Genomic DNA, 21,671 nt, shown 5'->3' with positions numbered 1-21,671 from the left:
ATAATCACAACCATCTAGCAGCTTCAGTTAAAATATTTCCTTTAATTTATCTCTCCTGAGATACAGAGAGCAAAATCATTATTTTACTGGATTAGCTTTTTAATTTTATAAGGCAATATGTGATTATTTGTACAATGCTAGAGTTCTGAGTTGTGATAAAGACTATGGTAAACAATTGTTAAACTCATGTTTCCCTCAGTTTTTGCACAGCCAGTGGTTGCTTAAATAAATAAGTAATGTGCTGTGTATACACAGAAAATAAAAATTTAAATACCTATGTTTGTGTCAAATCGTGTTTCTTTAAAGAAGGCAAATGAACAGTTCTCACTCAGCACACATAATATCCCCTAGTTAGATATTTTAAAGTTGCTCAACTCAAACAAGGAATTCTAAAACAATCACCCAAAGCATGAAAAACAATGTCATCTTAACAGATTAGAGTTTCCTAAAACTAATTGCATAAAAAACTAAAAATTGAAGAGAAAAATCTTTGACATAAAACTTTTGCTATCAGGAAAAAATATAATAACAATTACTTTACAAAATTTGCCATAATCTATTTTATACCCATTTGTGGTCCTTGATACATTCATTGTTGCTTTTCAGTATGGAATTCCCTCTCATTTAGTGGCCCTGCTTGGGCTCAGGTGTCCAGAGGTCTCTACGAATCAGGTGGAGGAAGATGATGGAGAAGCTGCATAGCAGAGAACCTTGCACCAAGGGCAGGGCTTGGTGGTGGAGGAGAACCATGCCATGGCTGTGCCCACTCAGAATCCTCAAGTAACACAGTTGTCTAGGTCAGTGGTTCCCAAGCTTGTCTACAAATTGGAATCACCAGGGGAGTTAAAGTGCTCCTGACACCTGTGTCCCATCCTGAGAAATAGTGATTTAATTGGTTTGGGATACGGCCTGGGCTTTGGCATTTTAGAGATCTCAAGGTGGTTCTACTGTGCAGACAAGTTTAATCACAACTGCTTTATATTATTTTATATTTTTGAAAAATTAGGTTCAGGTCAATTTTAGGATGCTTCTTACATCAGTCTCAGGGCATTTGGGGGAAATCTAGAGGACTACTTGTTCTAGAATATTTGCCTAACTATAAATCCATGGAGGTAAACCAAGATCCAAAAGCAAAACTGTGATATAATGGAATTATTTATCATTGCCAAAAGAAGAATAAAAGTAGAAAAATAAAGGCATTAAAATAAGCTAAAATTTATAAAATGTTTCTTCAAGACAAGAATTATGAATGTATCAATTTGTTTTTTCCAAACCCAAGCCCTAGAAACTTTCTTCTGTTTGCCACTTGAAAATCAGAAGAATGAGAGAAGAACACTGTCTACAATAATGTGGGTTTAAGTAATGATCTGGATTTGTACAACCTAGTCCAGCTTTCCACCTTATCAGATGGACCAGGGGCAGCTGCTGGAACGAGGAAGAAGGAATTGGGTATTACACATGAATAAACCTGCGGAGAAGCTAAGTTCATTAATGTTCTGTTGGCAGGAATCAAAATGACTTAGAAGCAGCCAAGCTGAATTACAGGTTTGATTTACTTAAGAGATACATGTTATGTGGACATCAGCATTTTTTTAAACCAGCCTCAAGGCAGCCTTGATGTCGAGACCTTGTAATCCTTCCTTTCACAGTAAGATCCAATTGTATTTCCCTGTGGCTTCTCCAACTCTTGTGGGGGTATATGAGCTATGAGTACAGAAGAAATAAAATAGTTTTAAAAGTTCAAAAGTATCAGCTTATCAAAAGTAAATATTGGGAATACTAAATATCTCTGCTCCTTTTTTTTTTTTTTTTAAGGTATGTGAATAGATTGAAACTGGAAAACATATATTTCAGTGTCAGGTTCACAATGGGAAGATGTAGCTTCATTTTGATTAATGGAGCTAACATATCTTAACCAAAGCACTGAGCTGAATGTATCACTCCTTTGAAATGGAAACAATGACTAGATCATAATAGGGATATGTGGATGTTGCCTTCCCACCTCATTACACAATGTAATTTGCTGTCAGTTCAAAATTCTACCAATAGTTGGGCAAACCAAGGCATTACCTGCTTATGTGGAGCAACAGTGCCTAAGAAAAGAGTATAGTGGGTGTGAACTGTAGCCAGTGGACAAAAATAGTGAAAAGCAACATGCATGTTCAGTCTTAAAGGCTTCTTTGGTTTAATGCAATGGAATGTGTTCCAAATGTCAATATAGGTAATTTTCAAGATCTTCCCAGTCTCATTGAAAGTTGACTGCAAATCACCAAAGCATCAAAATAGAAGGTAGTTCTCGATTATTTCCAAATAAACCAGATCATCCACAAGGATGTGCTCTTCTGGCAAGTGACATGGCAACTGGGTTTTCATTTTGAGGGCCAACTGCAACCAGTTGTTTATTCTGAGGTTTCAAACTTAACAGGTCCAAAACGGAACTGTTCCAGTTTCAGATCTACGGATCATTTCCCTCCATATTCTGCTTTTACTTCCCCCGTACATGCTGCCAAAGTTAAGTTTTCCACCTACACAATCAACAAACCAGAACTGGGAGTCATCCCGGGCTCCTCTCTTTGCATTTCAGTGCCTCCCTCCACGTTCTAGCCACCGTAGATCCTGACTGGCAAATTCATTCGCCCCCTACTCTCCACTCTGTTGGCCACCACTGTAGTGACCACCCCTGCAGGTTGTGTCCTCATCTTTCGCGCTTAGACTATTGTATTAGCATCCTCTTTGGTCTCCAAAGGCCTAATTTTATGTTCTGTCAACACCCTCCCTACGCTCTGGAGTTTTTTCCTGCCCTGTTACTCAAATATGAGTATACCATCTCCCTGCTTATTCTCTGAAAGCTGTGTGCCTGTACTCTTGCTTTTCCTCTGCCTGGAATGTTTATCTCCCCGTGTTCTTGCTGACTAGCTTTTGATACACTTAAACTTAAGAAATGGCCGAACATTTTCTCTGTCAAACCTTTTCTGATTTATCAAGCTAAGTTAGGTATTTCCTCTTCTGTGTTTCTTATATCACCTTGTAATTTCTTTCTTACATGTTGGTCCTCTCTCCTTATGAGAGGGAGCTCTATACCTTGCTCAATACACCCAGGACTCAGAAAGCGCTAACGAGTCCACTTGTGTTAAATCAGTGATTCTTCATCTGCCTACTGAAAGTAGCTGGGGAACTTTACAAAATACTGAGGCCTGGACCCTACTGCAGACCAATTCAAGTGGAATTGCTCGGGGTGAAGCCTAGGTACTTGTAGGTTTAAAAAACTGCCCAGGTGATTCTAATGTACAGCCAGGGTTGAAATCCACTGTGCAAAACCACTGATCTCAAATGCTAGTTAAAGCTGTATGAAGAAAATAGGAAGTTTGATGGTTTTTTTATTTTTAAGGATATTGTGTTAGTTATCTATGGCTGGGTAACAAATCATCCCAAAATTAAGCAACTTCAAGCAGCCTTTCTCTCACAGTGTCTCTTGGACAGGAATCTGGGCACAGCTTAGTGGGTTCTCTGACTCAGGGTTTCTCAGAAGACTGCATTCATGGGGTGTTAGCCAAGGCTGTATGTGGGAAGAAGGAGAGATTGCATGTGAGCTCACTCGACTGGCTATTGGCAGGACTTGGCTCCTCACTGGCTGTTGGCCAGAAGCTTTCTTTGGCTCTCCTGCCTTTCATCAGGGCAGCTTGTAGCATGGCAACTGGCTTCCATTAAAGTAAGCATGTGAGAGAACGAGGAAGTGAGCAAGGTGGAAGCCAGAGGTTATCTTTAACCTGCAAGTGACATCCTTGCTTTTTGCCAGATTCTGTTTATCAAAAGCTCTAGCCCAAACTCAACGGGAGGGGATAATACAAGGGCACAAATATTAGGAAGACCATATCTTTGGGAGTCATCTTAGACACTGCCTTCCACAGACATTTAATGATGATACTCTAAAAACTAATTTACCTTAAAGGAATCCCAACTAGGCTGTCTTAAAATTAGGAGCATGCACATCAATGGTTTTCTTGTAGAACAAATGTCATATGCTTTGGTAGAGATGAACTAAAAGTAAACTCACAGGTGTACTTTCTAATAATAAATTTATACTTTTGTTTAATTTTCTAACCATAGTTGCATTAATGTAAGGCCATTTAGACAAGGTAATATCAAGGCAAGGCAGCTTGCATAATTCCAGCCTTTACAGGCCTTATGAATTAGGTCAATGTGCTTTCCAAGGACCGAAAGTGCTCCTTCTTTTTTTCCTAACATTTTCCTACTTATACAAGTTCATAGAAAATAGGCCAGACACTCTAAGGACTCAACACAAAATCTGGTTTTAGTAAAGAGCAGTTACAGTAAATCTAAAGGTAAAATATCAAGCAAAATAGGCAAGTTGATGTACTGATATTAAGCTGATGAGAGTAATCAATTTTAAGTTTTTTGCTCATTTTAGTGGGACAAGCTAATGTATCGAACAACACTGAATACTAATGTTAATAACTATAATTTAAACCTTCCTCAAAGGCCCTATCAATACTAAAGGATTCATTCATCTGTGGACTGCTTATCAGCTAATGCTAAAAATGCACGTTAAAAGTGCTTAATGATATTTAACAAAACTACACAAACCACTAAAAGTGAAAAGAAAACCTTATGAAGGCACAAATGACTTGCACTCTTGAAACCTGATGTTGACAGCACATTTACACAAAATCCTAAACTAAATTTATATTCCAACTACAAAATGACATCTCATAAAACAGCACTGGCCTTCCAGATTCAAAGTACTGCTTTTGATAGCACCTTTTTCCTTGAATCATTTTCTAAATATTTGTTCAAAAATATTTGTAGTTTGTAAAACCTGATGGGGTTTTTAAAAGGATATGATCATATTGCACACTTATAATAGATGTAACAGAATCGTGCTTTAAGTACTTTTTGCATGCACAAGAAATTACTTATGAACAATCTGTTGTCGTTTGCTTTTAAAAAGATTAAATAGCACCATTGGGGGAAATCTGCCCTTTCTTTCAGCTGAGGTAGCAATTCTCAGTGACATGATTATAATCACTAAGACCTGGAAGATAAAGCCGTGATCAGCTACTATTAGCCAACATAAATAATTCTGTGTCAACCACTGTTAGTTACAGCAGATGTGAGGATTAAAGCTAGTAACCTAAAGATTTCTGAATCCCTATAGCCCTTTAATATGTCTCTCAACCATCCAGTTCTCATGGCCTAGATAGGGTTATTTGGGGCTTAAGTTTGAATATGTTAACCTTATTTAAAAGATGGCATCTCAGCTGCCAAGCTGAAAGATGATTGAAACAGACAGGTCACCTAAAAATCTAGTAAGCTTTATTTTCACAGTAGTGAGTTAGCAATTCTAAAATTACTTTCTGTGTATTCTAGTCATGAACAAATGAATAAATATTTTGAGGATAATGGAAGCCAGGTTTCTTTCTGTTAAAGGAGTCACAAATATGGAAAAGGGAGAAACTAGAAAGCAGTGTTTGACTGGAGTTGAAGATAGTACAAATTCACAGCTTTTAGTAGCTAGAAATAAATATTTTTGTACGTATCTGTCTGTTGAGAGAGACAACTATAAGCCATGACACACCAGTAGCAATGAGCAAACCTGACACTCAGTAGATCTTGGTTCCTGAATACCATTCTACGTGGAAAGGAAGCAGAGCTCCTTGGAGAAATAGCTAATTGCAGGGCTAGAGTGGGAACAGTACAAGATGAGCCAGAACATCTTGTACCAAAAAGTAAGAAAGGCCCCAAAGAATGATGAGGACACAAGTAAAGGACACAGACATCCTGGGGCTCCCATTGGTCAAATCTGGGACAGTGAGAACATCAAAATAAGTAACAACAGTAACAGTATTTGGTTTGTTGACTAAGAATCCATGAATTCATTCTGTTGCAAACAAACGAATGGGGGAGAAAGGAAAATGCTTTCTTTCAGTAGAAAGTCAACTAATAAATATTGAGTTAGGAAATCAGTCACTCAAGGATAGGGAGGAGGAACAGGTTTAAATGTCTCATGGTAAAGCATTCAGTCTCTATAGCACCCATTGACATGAAAGAGCTGTTTCTCAATAAGGATACAATTCTCTGCTGCAGATGATATCACCTTGCTCCAGAATCCCAGGGGCCATATTATGACTCTTCCACTGGACTTGCCATAAATTCCACACTACATCTTTTCACACCACTGACACACTATGGTCTGCTGGGTCATATGATCCAAGCGTCAGGGCTGCTTGCACCTGAAGCCGGGAACTGTTGCAGAGCCCTTTCCTGCTCTGGGCCCTGTTCAGAGCTGGCAGCCTTCCATGTCACTTGGTGTATGATGAGCTGGTGCATTACTCCTAGATGTGGAATACTAGTGCTATACTTCCTTATTGGTGTAGAGGCTATAAGATGCAGCAACTTGTCTTTCACTTCAGAGAGGAAACCTCGACACTGCCCTGAATACTGGACCTCTAAAAACTTTACTGTGACTGGTCTCTGAATCTTCAGTGTTTTTCTCCCATCCTCTGGCACTCATGTATCCTACCAAGGCCTTCACCATACTATCTCTTCATCATCCTGTCCAACAAGTAGGATGTTGACAACAAACTGGATCAGTGTAGTGTTTCTGAGGGATGAGATGGTCCAGAGTTCTTCATATTATGACTGAGAGTGAGAGTTAGCATATCCTGAGGCAGAACTCAGCCTGAATATTTTTGTCTGTTCTATATGAAGATGAACTATTTCTGATCCTGTTTTCCAACTGGAATGGTATAAAATGCAGTTACCAAGTCAGAGTACATACCATGTATCTGTATTGATCTGCTCTAGCAGTAAGTCCAGCACAACAACTGAGAGCAGGGTTGTATAGTTACTGTCTAGGATCTATTCAGTTTCTTTAAGGACCAGCCTGCAAATATAAAGAGGATTGGGACCACCACTCCTCCACCCTTCAGGTTTTAAATAGTGGGACTAATTTCCGTTATTCCTCCAGAATACAATATTGTGTCTGATTTACTATCTTGGCAGGAGTGGGAGGCAGTTTCAGTGTTTTACTTGGCTCTCCTCACTATGACAGCTTAGTCCACGGACCCAAGCACCCTTAAAATCCAATCCCGAGTGCTCCCTGGTTCTTGCCAGTATGTCAGCATGTCTCAGATGGGTTATGTAGGGATTTAATCCTAGTTACTGGCTTGGCAGCCAGTATACAAAGTAGGGAAGTTGGAGAAGGTGGGAGAAAGGACTACTGCCTTGCGGCAACAAGATTTTTTATCTTCCAGCACAGCAGACACGCTCGTTAGACCAGAGGGCCCAGAGGGAGCTGCAGGGGCATCCATCCAGACCCCATCCCATGTTCAGAATCCCAGGTTTCTGTACCTTTACATTAATAGACCTGCCTGGTCTAAATATTCAGTGCTCCAATGTCTCTGGAGCTCTGTGACTCTTAATTAGCCTTAGAACCTGTGGTTCAACGGAATCTGCCCTACAGGTGATAAAGCCCTCTTTTTAAGTTACCACAGAGCCTCTCATGCTTAGCTATTAACTGCTTAACAGTCCCATTTCTCATTTTCCATCTGTAGTGTTTAAATATGTTAGCAACAACCAGCTAACTCTGCTCTCATTGCAGGCATTATTTTCAAATGCCTGTTATCACAGTTACCACCATTATTTCCCTCTACTGGGACATGGTTCTAAGTCAACACTGGTGAAATTAAGCTGCAAAGTTATGCCAGGGATTATGAATGCTCCATCTACCAACCAAGGTGGCATCTTCTCGGTCAGGTAATTGATGGGACTATCCCAATTTTACCCCAGAAGGAGATGCCAAGATGGGATTAAATGTGTAAGACTTTTTATTAGGGAAAACTCCTGTGAGAGAAGATGGGGAAGGAGCTGGGAAAGAACTGGTGGACTATCACACTAGGTTGCAAGTTTGACCCCAAATGTCAGAGAGAGGGAAGGAAGTTTGGGTGGAAGTGTACCAGACTGCCATGTAGCCTAAGGAAGGGTTGGCAAAGCAATGGGGGATGTCCTTGAGCCTAAGTTGGCTATTAGAAGAGTCTTGTATCTCCTAAGGTCTCTATGATGCTCAGTTGCTGAATTGTGACAAAAGCAAGGTCTTAGCACAAATACAGTGATGGATTTCACAGCATAGCAAGCAGTTGGGGCCCTTGGTGAATTAAAGCTCCCTATAGTTGGAGGTCTGTGAGGTACATTCTTATAGCAGCAGCATCCTAGCAAGAGGCAGAGCTGGGATTCAAACCAAGTAGTTTGGTTTGAGTGTATACTCTCACCCACTGAACCAGAAGGCATGTCTTGGAAATAAAGAGGTCTGAAATAAATCTATCATGCAAAAGATTTATAAGGAGTCTGGGCCAGACTAGTAGGATCTCTAGGATCCTCTAAAGAGTTTGTATCTCATTCTACAGACAATAAAGTGGGGGATACAGGGCGAGGCCACATCACAGTTAACGTATAGGACTATATCCCATATGCATTACATACATGCATGAATAATTTACAGACTGATGTGTAGCTTTGAGTTCTCTGTGGTGTAAAAGGATTAGCAGATTTAAAGACAGATGCAACAAAAAGTGATTCCTGTACTGCATATAAGATATGTCATGCTGCATATATGGTAAAGTGGTCCAAAAAGTGCTGACAAAGCATTCATACTTTCCAGGATATAAAAGTTTGAAAAAAAGGACCAAGACAAATCCATTTTCTATAACTCTTTATAAAATCTTACTGTGGTACAAGGCAATCAAAAATTCATTGAATTTTTACTCTTTTAAAAATTTTATTAATTTATGTTTTTGAGATGGGAGGTCTTGCCATGTTTCCCAGGCTGGTCCCTAGCTCTTAGGCTCAAGAGATCCTCCTGCCTCAGCTTCTCAACGTGCTGAGACTACAGGTGTGAAGCACTGTGTCTGGCCACTATTTATTACCTGTATTAAAAATTCTACCATTTTTTACACAGAGGCACTATTGCCACTTAGGCTGTGTGTCAAATTTGCATTTACAGGCTAAATGAAGAACTTAACTCCTATTTATAATATTAATTAAGTGACAATCCATGTTAGCTGCCAACAATCAACTTACAAATAAATTCTATAGAATACAACCTTTATTATCAAAAGGAAGTTACATGTTTATTACATTAAACAGGTACTATTAATACTATTTTATAGCTATAAGAATCCAGGCATAAAGTTTTCTTGACCCACATAATGAGATAAAATATGAATCCAGAACTAGAGATAGTATCAGAATCCTATACACCTATATTCATTAACGGTACAACTCTACAAGTGTGGCACAGTCCTACAATAGAATATTAAAACCTAGAGATTAAAAAAAAAAAACAAAAAAATTGGTCCAACTTTCTTGAAGGCAGAAATTATTATTATCTGCTTATTACAGAAAGTGGAAAATCAGTTGATCAAGGGCAAATCCTAAGAACTTAGGAAAACTTCAAATTCAAAGCCTCCAGAAACTCATCAAACTCACCAGTATTACTTATCATACTTCAACAAGACATATATAAAACAGAATGGAGTTTCTGATTTCAGACTGTTTTACTTCCTTACTGTAAGCCAGGAAGGCTAAAAACATAAACTCAGCAGAAGCAATTAAAAATTAAGTGAGGGACCAAGATGTGTAAGTGATGGTTTAGGAAACTATATTTATAGCCTGGTATCATTAAATTTTTGTTTATTTTTAAAACTAGATTCCAAATATACACATTATACTCTGAGAGCTTTTTAAAGACATAAACTAGCTTTTAGAATTAGACTTTGGGATGCAATTCCAAATGATTTTTTTACGTTCTACAGTTCTGAATGAGAACTAATGGTTCTGAATAGAGATTTAAAAATAAACATAAAAATATGGATCAGTGGGAGAATTTTACTTGTAACTACCTGTTACGTATCAGGGGTCTCTATGTAAACTTCTGAGACTCAAACACTTTACCTACAGGCAATCTATATCCCATCTTATTTTACAAAGCATTGTGATGTCTTCCTATGTGTACATATACAATAATGATAAAGGATATCTGTTCCACGAAAAGTGTATTTAAAAAGAAATACAAGTATGCAGGTCAGGATGAATGTTAAACATGAACTTCAAATTTGGCTCTTGAGCTTCCTAACAAAATTCTATCAAAAAGTGGCTTCCGAAACTATTCTTAGAATCACATACTAATATAGCTTACATGGGACTTTATATAAGGGACACGGAGGCTGGGTGTGGTGGCTCATGCCTGTAATCCAAGCACTTTGGGAGGCCGAGGAAGGATTGTTTGAGGCCAGGAGTTTAAGACCAGCCCTGGCAACACAGCAAGACCCCATCTCTAATAAAATTAAAAAATAAAAAAATTAAAGGGCACAATATGACACAGAAGACTATACCCTTGACAGCATCATATAGCAAACACAGCTAAAAATTTCTGCATGGTTACTTTAAGCAGTTAGCTTAGGTGAAGGCAGAAGGTCCAAATTAAAATGCTACTTGGTGAAGGTAATCGTGCTAGGGGCTGCTTTTGCAATACAAAGTTTTTACACTGAAGGCTTCTTAAACATGAATTAGAGTCTTCCCAATGGGATAGCAATTCTAATTTAATGGCTAGGAGAACCCAGTACAGAAATAAGAAGTCACCTGACATAGCTAAAAATCATTTAGGAACAGGCCTAATATTTGATCCTCTAGATTCAGCCAGAAAGTTTCCAGTCTCTTACAATTTTAGCAGGACTTCAACCCAAGGCTTCAAATTTACTGGAGATTTCACTCCTCCAAAAGGAAGGCTCTAACTACAGGGAATTAGTTTGCAGCATGTGGCATTCTGAAGATTAAGCATTGTAAATATGAAGTTTTGGAGTTAAAAAAGCAAACATGCAATTTTCAGTATTATGTCAACAAAATTCTATAAACTACCCAAAACAGCAATATATAATCACCTATATTGACTGTGCTCAAAAACACAATGAATTGATTTTAAAATGTAAGGAAATGGCCATGGGCAGCAAGGAATATCAAGAGAAGCACCTACTATCTAATCTTTCTCCTGCAATCTGCGTTTGGAATCACAGGCTGCAAGGTATCTAGTGAGGGCATTTTCAAAGATCTCTATTTAGATCTCTAGTCTAGCTTGCTCTTATCTTAAATCGTAGCACCTACAGTCTAGGACAAATTCCTTCTATTTTATCAATGAAAATAATGAATCACTACTTTCCTTCAAATACTTTTACAAAGTTGGAAATCATTAAGTGACTAGTCTTCTCTCATTAACAAGATAACTACAATTATTTTAGCCTTTCCCCAAACATCTTATTAATCTTTAGATCTCTTCTTACTAGGGTATTTCATCAGTTTCAAAACATACTTCAACAGTTTGGTACTTTATTATGAGTTTCACAAATAACCAGGATTTACATTATTTCATAATTCCTTCAAACATTCTCAGTTTTATTTGTAAGCAGCAATGCTATATCGTGAAGTCAATTATTTAAAACAATGTCCTAGGTATTGGGGTAACTGACCTCATATAGCTTACATTCTAGTGGGAAAAGAGTGAACCAGTAAACAAGATATCAGTTTGAGGTAAGAGCTGTGGGAAAAAAAAATAAGTTATAGGGATGGGGATGTCTTTTGTAACAGGTAGCACTTCATTTGAAACCTCTAGGAAGGCAGTAGCCCTGCAAAGATATGCAAAGAATGTTTTAAGCAATTTTTGGCTAATGAAGGTTTAACAAGTTATTCTGCTGTATATTTATACGCATTCCTTCCAAATTATATAACCTTGTATTGTTCCCTACTGAATCCTTTTTTTTTTCAAGACGGAGTTTCGCTCTTGTTACCCAGGCTGGAGTGCAATGGCGTGATCTCGGCTCACCGCAACCTCCGCCTCCTGGGTCCAGGCAATTCTCCTGCCTCAGCCTCCTGAGTAGCTGGGATTACAGGCACGCACCACCATGCCCAGCTAATTTTTTGTATTTTTAGTAGAGACGGGGTTTCACCATGCTGACCAGGATGGTCTCAATCTCTTGACCTCGTGATCCACTCGCCTCGGCCTCCCAAAGTGCTGGGATTACAGGCGTGAGCCACTGCGCCCGGCCTGAATCCTGTTTTTATTTTGAAGACTAATTCTATCTTTTATAAGCTTTTCATTATCTCCTTTAATTGGTATATTCCATAAGTTTAAGACGCATGCCTTCTAATTTAAACAAGCGTTTCTTACTAATATTAACTAACATTTAGTTTAGGAAGTGTTTCTGCCAAATAACACTTAATAATAGTTGAAAAAATAATAACTGAAATAACTTACAGGATAGGCCTAAATGAGTTTTCTAGAAAATAATCTGGTCATACTTTGCAGGGAAGACAGGCTGAAACAGGCAGAGCATGATCCATTCAGAAGATGAGGCTAATGGGACCATGAACCACTGATGGGATGGTCTAACAGCAGTGAAAGAGCCCAACAGAGAATTGAGAGGTTTATAATGTCATTCAAGTGGGATGAAGAAGCCAATCAACTGGCAAGTTAGAGAAAACCTTCCCCAGCACATTAGCTCTCTGAGACATGCTGCCACCACCTGGGCAATAGGCAATTTTGAAGTTTGGGGGAATTTTAGTTATTATCTGTTAACAATTACAGAATCAAAAAACATACTTTCATTTTATAAAATCAGCATTTTTGTCAAGAAAAATAAAAGACAAAAAATGCTGAATTCATAAAATGGAAGTATGCTTTTTGATTCTACAATTGTGTTGTTTTTTTGATTTAAAAAGAGATTTTGGCCAGATGTATTTTAAAAAATACTGTTTTATTTTTAAAGTCTCTGGTTCCCTATCTGTAAAATGAGTATAACAATACAATCCTGTGGGGTTGTTCAGTCTCGGGATTAGTAATAATAAGTATGAAGCACCTAGCCCAGCACCTGGTACATACTATTATTCATTAATAGCCTTTTTTTTTTTTTTGAGACGGAGTTTAGCTCTTGTTGCCCAGGCTGGAGTGCAATGGCATGATCTCTATTCACTGCAACCTCTGCCTCCCAAGTTCAAGTGATTCTCCTGCCTCAGCCAGCCAAGTAGCTGGGATTACAGGCATGCACCATCACACTCGGCTAATTTTGTATTTTTAGTGGAGACGGGTTTCACCATGTTGGTCAGGCTGGTCTCGAACTCCTAAACTCAGATCATCCACCCACCTCTGCTTCCCAAAGTGCTGGGATTACAGGCATAAGCCACTGCACCTGGTCACAATAAGTAGCTTTGAAAAAATTCTTCTTCTTCAGTATAAACTTTCAAATATTGCTAAAATCTGATTACTCTAAAAAAAATTACTGGCCAGGCACAGTGGCTCATGCCTGTAATCCCAGAAATTTGAGAGGTGAGGCGGGCAAATCACCTGAGGTCAGGAGTTAGAGACCTGATTGCCCAACATGGTGAAAAGTAGTCTCTACAAAAAATACAAAAATAAGCCAGGCATGGTGGTTTGCACCTGTAGTCTCAACTACTCAGGAGGCTGAGACAGAAGAATTGCTTGAACCTGGAAGGTGGAGGTTGCAGTGAGCCAAGATTGCACCACTGCACTCTAGCCTAGGCAAGAGAGCAAGACTCTGCGTCAAATAAATAAATAAATATCACATAAATGTGCCTATTAAGAAATGTATTTGCACTATGCTTCAATGGAAGAAAACAACCTCACAAAATAAAATTTAGGGAAAAAACCAATTCCATCAATGTAAGATGCAGGTGAGAGCACTCTCAAAAGTCTTTTAGTCAAGACTAAATTGTTACTAAACTATATTATCTTAAAATAATATTATCTGAATCTTATTCTGGTTTCACTACTTACAACTTTGACATGGGTTAGAATGAGATGTAATTTTGTACCAACCAAGGGAAAAATACTTTTTAAGCAAAAAAAATGGCATATGACTGCCACAGGGCTTCCATTCTCAAAAGAAAAAAGAACTTTATAAGGCTCTACTTATAAAATATAATTGCAATAGAGTATACTAGTGCTGAAGAGGCGGGTAGTGTGATATACTACATAGGAATTATCTTATGCAAAGGCAGGCATAAGGTTTATTAATTAACAGCATAAGGTTTAGTTAATTTGGTTTAACTTACATGAATAAGATTTTATATTTTAGAAGTAAAGCAGACCTTATTTCCTTGTTATTCTAAATTGGTATTCTGACAGACATTTGAGAGAGAATGAAAACCTGATTAAGAATCTTTTCAAAGAAATAAGATCTCAACCTGGAACAGTGGCTCACACCTGTAATGCCAGCACCCTGAAAGAAGCCTTTGCAGGAGGATCACTTCAGGCGAGGAGTTTGAGAACAGCCTGGGCAAAACAGTGAATCCCTGTCTCTAAAGAAAAAATTTTAAAAATTAGTTGGGCATAGTGGCATGCATCTGTAGTCCCAGCTACTCTAGAGGCTGAGGTGGGAGGATCCCTTGAACCCAGGCAGTCAAGGCTGTAGTGAGCTGTGATGAAGCCACTGCACCTAGCCAGGTGACTTAGTGAGACCCTGTCTCAAACAAACAAACAAAAATCACTGAAACTCATTCTCTCTAGTTGGGCTTGACTTAGAACTGAATACATTAAGCAAAAAATTAACACTGGTTATAGTTTTTAAAAACAGTGAGGATGCTAAGCTGGGCACAGTGGCTTGTGGCTTATAGTCCCAGCTACTCAAATGGTGAGGAGGAAGGATAGAGCCAGGAGTTCGAAGAGGCAGTGGGCTATGACAGTGCCACTGCATGCCAGCTGGGGCAGAACAAGACCATGTTAAAAAAAAAAAAGACCTTAAGAAAACTTGCGATGATGTTTATATCAAATATCTTACTATGCTATTTATTTAAGTCAGATAAATGACCAAATCCAGTCCAATTTACAGATTTTAAAGCTGAAAGGGCATTGGAGATGGCCTAGTATGCTTTCTACATACGTAAGTGGAAACATGCTCAGAGTGATTTATCAGAGTATACATATCATTACTCAACCAAGACTTGTGAATCTTAGTTCATGAGCTCAGACTCTTCACTATGGAAAGTAGTTCACAGTATTCAAACCAATCCTGACATCACCTTTAGGTAAGGCAATGCAGACTGCAGTAAGGAACTCCACTGTGGCAACCCCTATGCTACTCCTGGTTTTGCACACTGCCCTGTAACTTGAAGCTAGATAAGCAAACTTAGATTGTAAAGGCATGGTCTAGACCATCAGTGCCCAACCTTTTTGGCATCAGGTATTGGTTTCGTGAAAGACATTTTTTCCCTGGACAGGGTACCGTGATGCTTTAGGGATGAGACTGTTCCACCTCAGATCATCAGGCATTAGACTCTCAGAAGCAGCACACAACCTACATCCCAAGCACTTGCAGTTCACAATAGGGTTCGCACCATGAGAATCTAATGATGCTGCTGATCTGACAGTAGGCAGACAGGCAGAAACGCTCACTCACCCATCGCTCACCTCCTGCTGTGTGGCCCAGTTCCTAATAGGCTACAAACCAGGTACCAGTCTTTGGTTGGGGACCCCTGGTCTACATTACAGCTAAAGAGCTACAGAGGCTTTCTCCTTATGTGCCCTTTCTTCCTGCCCAAGACTTCTGTGCTTTTAACCAGGGATGCAGCACTGCAAGTATCCAGAGGCAGTAACTGGGAAAACCATCTACCATGATTAAAACAAAACACGTGTTGGCCTCTGGACGATGAATGTTAAAATAATACATTCTGATCACATCTTGAATTCACGACTTGGGGAAGTTTCAGAAAAATCAGTTACCTCTAGTAAGTATTTAATGCACACAATCCAGTGACTGAGTCTGCTTTTTTCTGGCTATTACAAGTACAGGCTAGGCCTAAGCAGCATAGGCTTTGAAACTATCACCTAGGTTTTCAAATAAAAATGAGTAAGAAAACAACTGCTGGTAATACAACATTATAAACATTAACATATGCCCAACGAACAGTATCGTAGATCGTTAGATTATCTGCCAAAAGCCTGTTCCCTAGTAAATAACACTTATTGTTTTACCTAAACTAGTTAAACATGTCGTATCTGGCTCCTCAAAGAGAACATTCTATAGTGTTTGGAGAACTAAACAGTGAAGAGGTCTTGCAACATTTGTCAGAGGTAGTCAAACAGTGCAAGCAATCACAAAATTTGGTCACCAAGCAAACCAGAGCTAATCTTTCAGTTCCTGTAGATTAGAAGACAGTATTATACTAACTCTTTCTCTTTCTGCATGTTGACTTTCGCATCCCTTTATTTGTGTAACGCAAGAACAAGCACCTCTATGGGAACTCAATGCCCTGACAGTTTAATTACTTGTCAAGTTTACTCTGGGCAGGTATTGATCATTCTTTCGTGAAATGAGTTAGGTACTTATTAAAAACAAACAACAAAACCCCCCTTTTCACACAGCATGGCGGCATTTCTCTTGGTAACAAGGTTGAGTGGATCCACCAAGGCCCAGCAGCCTGCCCCCTTTACCTAAGAACTGTAACTATTGTCCACCCAGAAGAGAGAGGCGTGAGGCGGGACGTGAACCAGGATGAACTCGTCGCAATCGTCAAGAGTCGCTGTGTGACCCTCACCTTGACTTCGGGCGGTTTGTGGGGACCCAACTGCTTTCTTGCCGCCGCTTGAGTTTCCCGCAGCCAAACACCTCACCCACCCGGAACCCTCCAACTGTCCGGCTAGAGCAGGGGATGGGGGTTGTCTCTCGATCGACCTCAGGGTCAAAGGCTAAAGTCCATAGCCGCTTCGGAACCGCTCGAGTCCTGAAGCCGCTCCACGCCTCCACGCTCACCACCTGGTCCCCGCAAGACGCGGCAGTCTCGGGCTCCAACCCGGAAGGGAGCGCGGGTGCCGTCACCCGCCCCGCGCGGCCTCACCTGCCGCTCCCCGGAAATCTCAGCGCCGCCCCGTCCCCGCCCCGCACCCTCCCGTGTCCTCCAAGTCGAGGTCCCAAGACCCATGCAGCAATGGCGCAGCCGGAAACTGACCCCTGGACTTCCTCCCGTTCGGCTGGCGAGTCGGAACGCCTGTGGGCGGGACGCAAAGGCCGCAACTTCCGCCTTCCTGTTTCCGGTCTGGCGGTGAGTGGGAAGTGGGGAGTAGGGAGTGGGGAGTGGGGGTCACAGTCTCTGGGGCGATGTAGAGGGGGCAGGTGGCCGCCGCTGCAGTGCTTTTCTCCCGGTAACCAGCAGAAACGGCGGCGGCGCAGAGTGTGGCGGGGCCAACCCAGGATCCTCCGGCTCTGCGCGACGAGGGGCTCGAGCTTGCTAAGGCCGAAGGGCAGGGGTGAACGTGGCCTCCGTGCGTCTGCGGCCCCGATAGGGTAAGGAGGGAAGAGTGAGCAAGGGAGAAACGTTAAGAAGGGAAAGACAAAGGAGGAAGTGCGGTTGGTCGTCAACTGCCACCAGCTGCAGCTGCAGGGCCCACGCGGATCTTGTTGGGAGATCGAGCCGGGTCGATCTGTTTTGGGAGGAAGAGTAGGATTTATTCCTGAAAGTGGGAGGCGCGGGCGTTTGGGTCCGAAGTTGAGGTGCAGGGAGAGGTGTGGCCTGCGGACCATGGCTATTTTACTGCAAAGTTCTTTTGCTTATCTCTGAAACTTACATTGGTTATTCGCTACTGGTCTGGAGAAGGTGAAGGCAGGTCGATCTCAGTAGTACCTAATTCTGACTCTATGGGTGAGGTCGTATGAAGTCTGGGAGCTGAGATATTTAACATATTAGGCACTTTCATATGTGTTCAGTTGAAAATCGTGGAAAGATACAATAAAACCAGTTTTTCTGAGGTAATAGGATTGTGGGTGGATTACTATAATTTGTTTTGGTTATCTCTTCTTATTTTCTAAGAAAAGGACATAAATTGTATAATAGACCCCAAAAACCTTTAAAGAGTAAGGTAAGGTGTTTGATTTTTTAGTGGTGTACCTAATCCAGTAAAGGAATGAATGGCAACATTTTTAGTATAAAAAGTTCAAAATCTAGGAATGGGTGTGGTATCAGTGAGCCAACTTGTCTCCTATATGTCAGTGAAATAAAAAAATTTTATTATTGAAATAAGTAACTTAGTAAAATATTCGATTTCCAGTAATTAGGATTTTCTTACAGGGCATTTGCAATTGTGGTAAATTCAAATGAGGAAGAAACAGATATGAAGTTACTATAATGTACAAGCAATTTTACATGTCATATAGGTTGCTTATATACAATACAGAAATTTTCCATTTAAAATTTTATTAACAATTATCCTCAAAGTTGTGACTTAAATTTTGTTTTCTTTTTTGTATTCTCTCCAACTCACCAATTGTACAGAATTTATACCATCTCTCAGATGTATACAGTAGAACTCAAGAAGACAGACAATCAAGGGTCATCTGAATCGTGATTGGGTCACTAATAATACCAGGACAAAGTTAGAGATCACTACTCAAGCATAAGGTAGATGATTCTTTAAAAATTCCAGTTGAAATTGTAAGAGGATGTATATACACTCATTCCCCACCCAGGTATTCTAATTCTGCACTTTGAAAAGAAATTGGCACAAACATGAAAGGTAGAAAAGCCCTGGGGCAAAATAGAAAACGTCACTCAAGTCACATAATCCTCATTTGCCAGATGCCTTTTCTTACACTCAAAAAGGAACAAAACACATGGCATCTGTTAAGGCTACTTTTCTCATTTATTAAGTTAGGCTTATTTCACAGGGGTCCTCAAAGCTGAAAGGGCATAAAATAGCTGGGTACTTTTTGCTTATTTGGCATATTAATGTGATGTCATGACTCCCTTACCCTCTCTTTCCCATTCCTGGAAATAGCCATCTCTCCTCCTCTGTGAGCATTTCACATGCTTTGTGGCTTGTCCTTTTCAAACACCAAATTTGCTGATTTGTATTTTTGTTAATTAGTAATACTAAGGATATGTCAAAAAATGACAAACTGTATTAAGCTGTTTCCTGGAATGACCATAGAAAACTCAAGATTCTTTTAAAAGTCTCCTGCTAAATAAAGTTTGTCTTGAATATGGGAGGCATGTGAGAATGCATAGTCCTTATGATAAAGTCAAATGGCTCTTTTTAATCTTCTATAACTTTACGTCTTTGAAGTGTCACTATTCTGGATGTCTAGATGAATTACTTTTTCCTAACTTGGGATACTAGTCTTTATTACATTAGTACTAATTAGTACTTTTTAAAAAAGCAAACTGAGTGATAATGGAATTCTGAGTTAACTGGTTGTATGATGAAACTTTTTCAAAATTTGATTAACTGCAGTCTTTTTTTTTTGTTTTTTTTTCCTCTGTGTTCTCCACCTACTTCCCCCAGCCCCAGTTTTCTTAAGACTGCTATGAAGATGTTTGATATAAAGGCTTGGGCTGAGTATGTTGTGGAATGGGCTGCAAAGGACCCATATGGCTTCCTTACCACTGTTATTTTGGCCCTTACTCCACTGTTCCTAGCAAGTGCTGTACTGTCTTGGAAATTGGCCAAAATGATTGAGGCCAGGGAGAAGGAGCAAAAGAAGAAACAAAAACGCCAAGAAAACATTGCAAAAGCTAAACGACTAAAAAAGGATTGAAGGACTGAACAGTCTCTACAACCAGGGAAAATCATTTGGAAAATTATGCAGCTTTGGAAGAACCCACTGAAGTTCTTTGGATTTCTTGACAGTATTATTTAGTAAATGAAATTTGACCAAATGGAAGAATCATGTTCTGACCTCAATACTGTAGTGATTTTTAGGCTTGGGTGTAGAAGTTTATAGGTTTCTATTGACAGTTATTGTAAATTAGCATTTATTATGGTACAAATTCCTTATAACTGACTTAGTAATTTGCTGCTTAGCAGTTTATGTACTGAAATGAAGACATCCTATAGGGAAAAATGAGTTTAGATTATGAACTCAATTCAGATGAACTCTATTTAAAATGAGGTCCTGTTTTGGACAAAGGAAATTAAAAATGTCAAAGTCAGAACTGTCCTGTCTGAGGTGAAAAGTGTGCTTTGGCTTAAAAGGGATACAGTATATTAATTACATCTTTTTTCTTAGAGTCATTTCTGGCTTTCTCAAAACAAAATAATATTAATCTATGAGTACTTCTATTTGCTGCATTTTTCTTATTTTAGCCTTTGAGACAGCTGGTAATTATGAAGACATTTTGCATTTTTTAAAATGTAATTTTATAAAGAATTATCTTTACTATGTAGAATACCACCTTCTGGATAGAACAATTTTTGTACTTAAAACACTGCCATTTTCATAGAGATGACTTTTTGAGAGGAGTAACACTATGGTTAGAGCTTGCAGTAAAAATGCCAAACACTGTAGTAACTTGGAACCAGGTTATTCTTATGCTAAGCAGAACTGTAAAATAGTGTCTTATCAGGTAATTCGCTGATTACATAGACACCACTTTTGTTTTTTGTTTCATTCTTTAACTCGTGGTAGTAATTTTTTTTTTTTTTTTGAGATGGAGTTTCGCTCTTGTTACCCAGGCTGGAGTGCAATGGCGCGATCTCGGCTCACCGCAACCTCCGCCTCCTGGGTCCAGGCAATTCTCCTGCCTCAGCCTCCTGAGTAGCTGGGATTACAGGCACGCGCCACCATGCCCAGCTAGTTTTTTGTATTTTTAGTAGAGATGGGGTTTCACCATATTGACCAGGATGGTCTCAATCTCTTGACCTCGTGATCCACCCGCCTCGGCCTCCCAAAGTGCTGGGATTACAAGCGTGAGCCACCGCGCCCGGCCCTGGTAGTAATATTTAATACTTTCTAATCAAACAGGTTCAAAGTGAAACTTTAAATTTCTGTTAAAGAACTCCTCAAGAGTAACAGTGAAGTCATACTTCATAAGTGGTAAAGAAAGGTATAAAGTTTGTAAACATTTTGTTGGGTATAGTAGTAATTGGGTGAAAAGGATAAATTATATCAAAATGAGAATGTGCTGTAATTGGAAGTAAGGAGCTAAAGGATGTTTCTTTCAGTTAAGTAGTATAACTGGAACATTTTGCTATTAAACATGGCTTTTATAAATGCATGGCCCAGTAATTTTTATTCACTGTTAGTATTTAATTCACTGTCAGCTTATTAATGTTTTCTGTACCCCTGATAATGAATTTTAAATTATAAAAAATTGTCCTGCAGCTACAGTTTAAAAATGAAACTAGATATTAAAATAAATTTGATAATTTTTTATAAAGAGGTCCTGGATTTTGTTTTTTTTTTTTTTTTTTTTTGGAGGGACTAACATCTTAAGTTACATTATGTTATGCAGGTTAGAATTTCAGTTACAGCTGAGCATACTTGTAAAACTTTAGGGCTATATTCCTCAGAACCTAAGGACCACTAAGAATGTTTATGGACCAGTTTGAATAACAATGCTGTTCTTTTAGATTATCAGTCTCTGATATATCTAAAATTCGTTTGGTTTTCTGCAATCAAGCTGTTCATGGAAATAATTTATGTACATGTTTTATTTATGATCACATTTTAGAGTAAAAGTATGGAAACAAAGGATATACTCATAATTCTCATTTATCTACTAAAGTTATGGTTTCATCAGTTCTAACGACTTAAGGATATTTAAAAGTGTTTTTCTGTAATTTGTTAGTCTTAACAGATGCCAATTTTGTATTTGTC

General features: G+C 39.2%; 1 protein-coding gene across 2 annotated transcripts; it reads left to right on the top strand.

Annotated features, from left to right (window-relative positions):
• The first annotated feature begins 17,148 nt into the window (after window positions 1–17,148).
• On the top strand, window positions 17,149–20,487 carry SMIM15 (small integral membrane protein 15). Of its 2 annotated transcripts, XM_012462301.3 has the most exons (3): window positions 17,149–17,363; window positions 18,349–18,474; window positions 19,358–20,487. In XM_012462301.3, the coding sequence occupies exon 3, from the start codon at window positions 19,380–19,382 to the stop codon at window positions 19,608–19,610; it is 231 nt and encodes a 76-aa protein (XP_012317724.1). In that variant the 5' UTR covers window positions 17,149–17,363; window positions 18,349–18,474; window positions 19,358–19,379; the 3' UTR covers window positions 19,611–20,487. The 2 variants fall into 2 exon arrangements, with proteins under 2 accessions (XP_012317724.1, XP_064232080.1); XM_064376010.1 differs by lacking the exon at window positions 17,149–17,363 and having other exon boundaries at window positions 17,371–18,474.
• The last annotated feature ends 1,184 nt before the right edge of the window (window positions 20,488–21,671 follow it).

Source organism: Aotus nancymaae, unplaced genomic scaffold, assembly GCF_030222135.1.
Source record: "Aotus nancymaae isolate 86718 unplaced genomic scaffold, 86718_ANA_hifiasm-v0.15.2.pri h1tg000014l, whole genome shotgun sequence".
In the NCBI taxonomy this organism is placed as follows: domain Eukaryota; kingdom Metazoa; phylum Chordata; class Mammalia; order Primates; family Aotidae; genus Aotus; species Aotus nancymaae.
The sequence above is the reverse complement of the archived record's forward strand: the minus strand, read 5'-3'. Positions and strand labels throughout refer to the sequence as shown.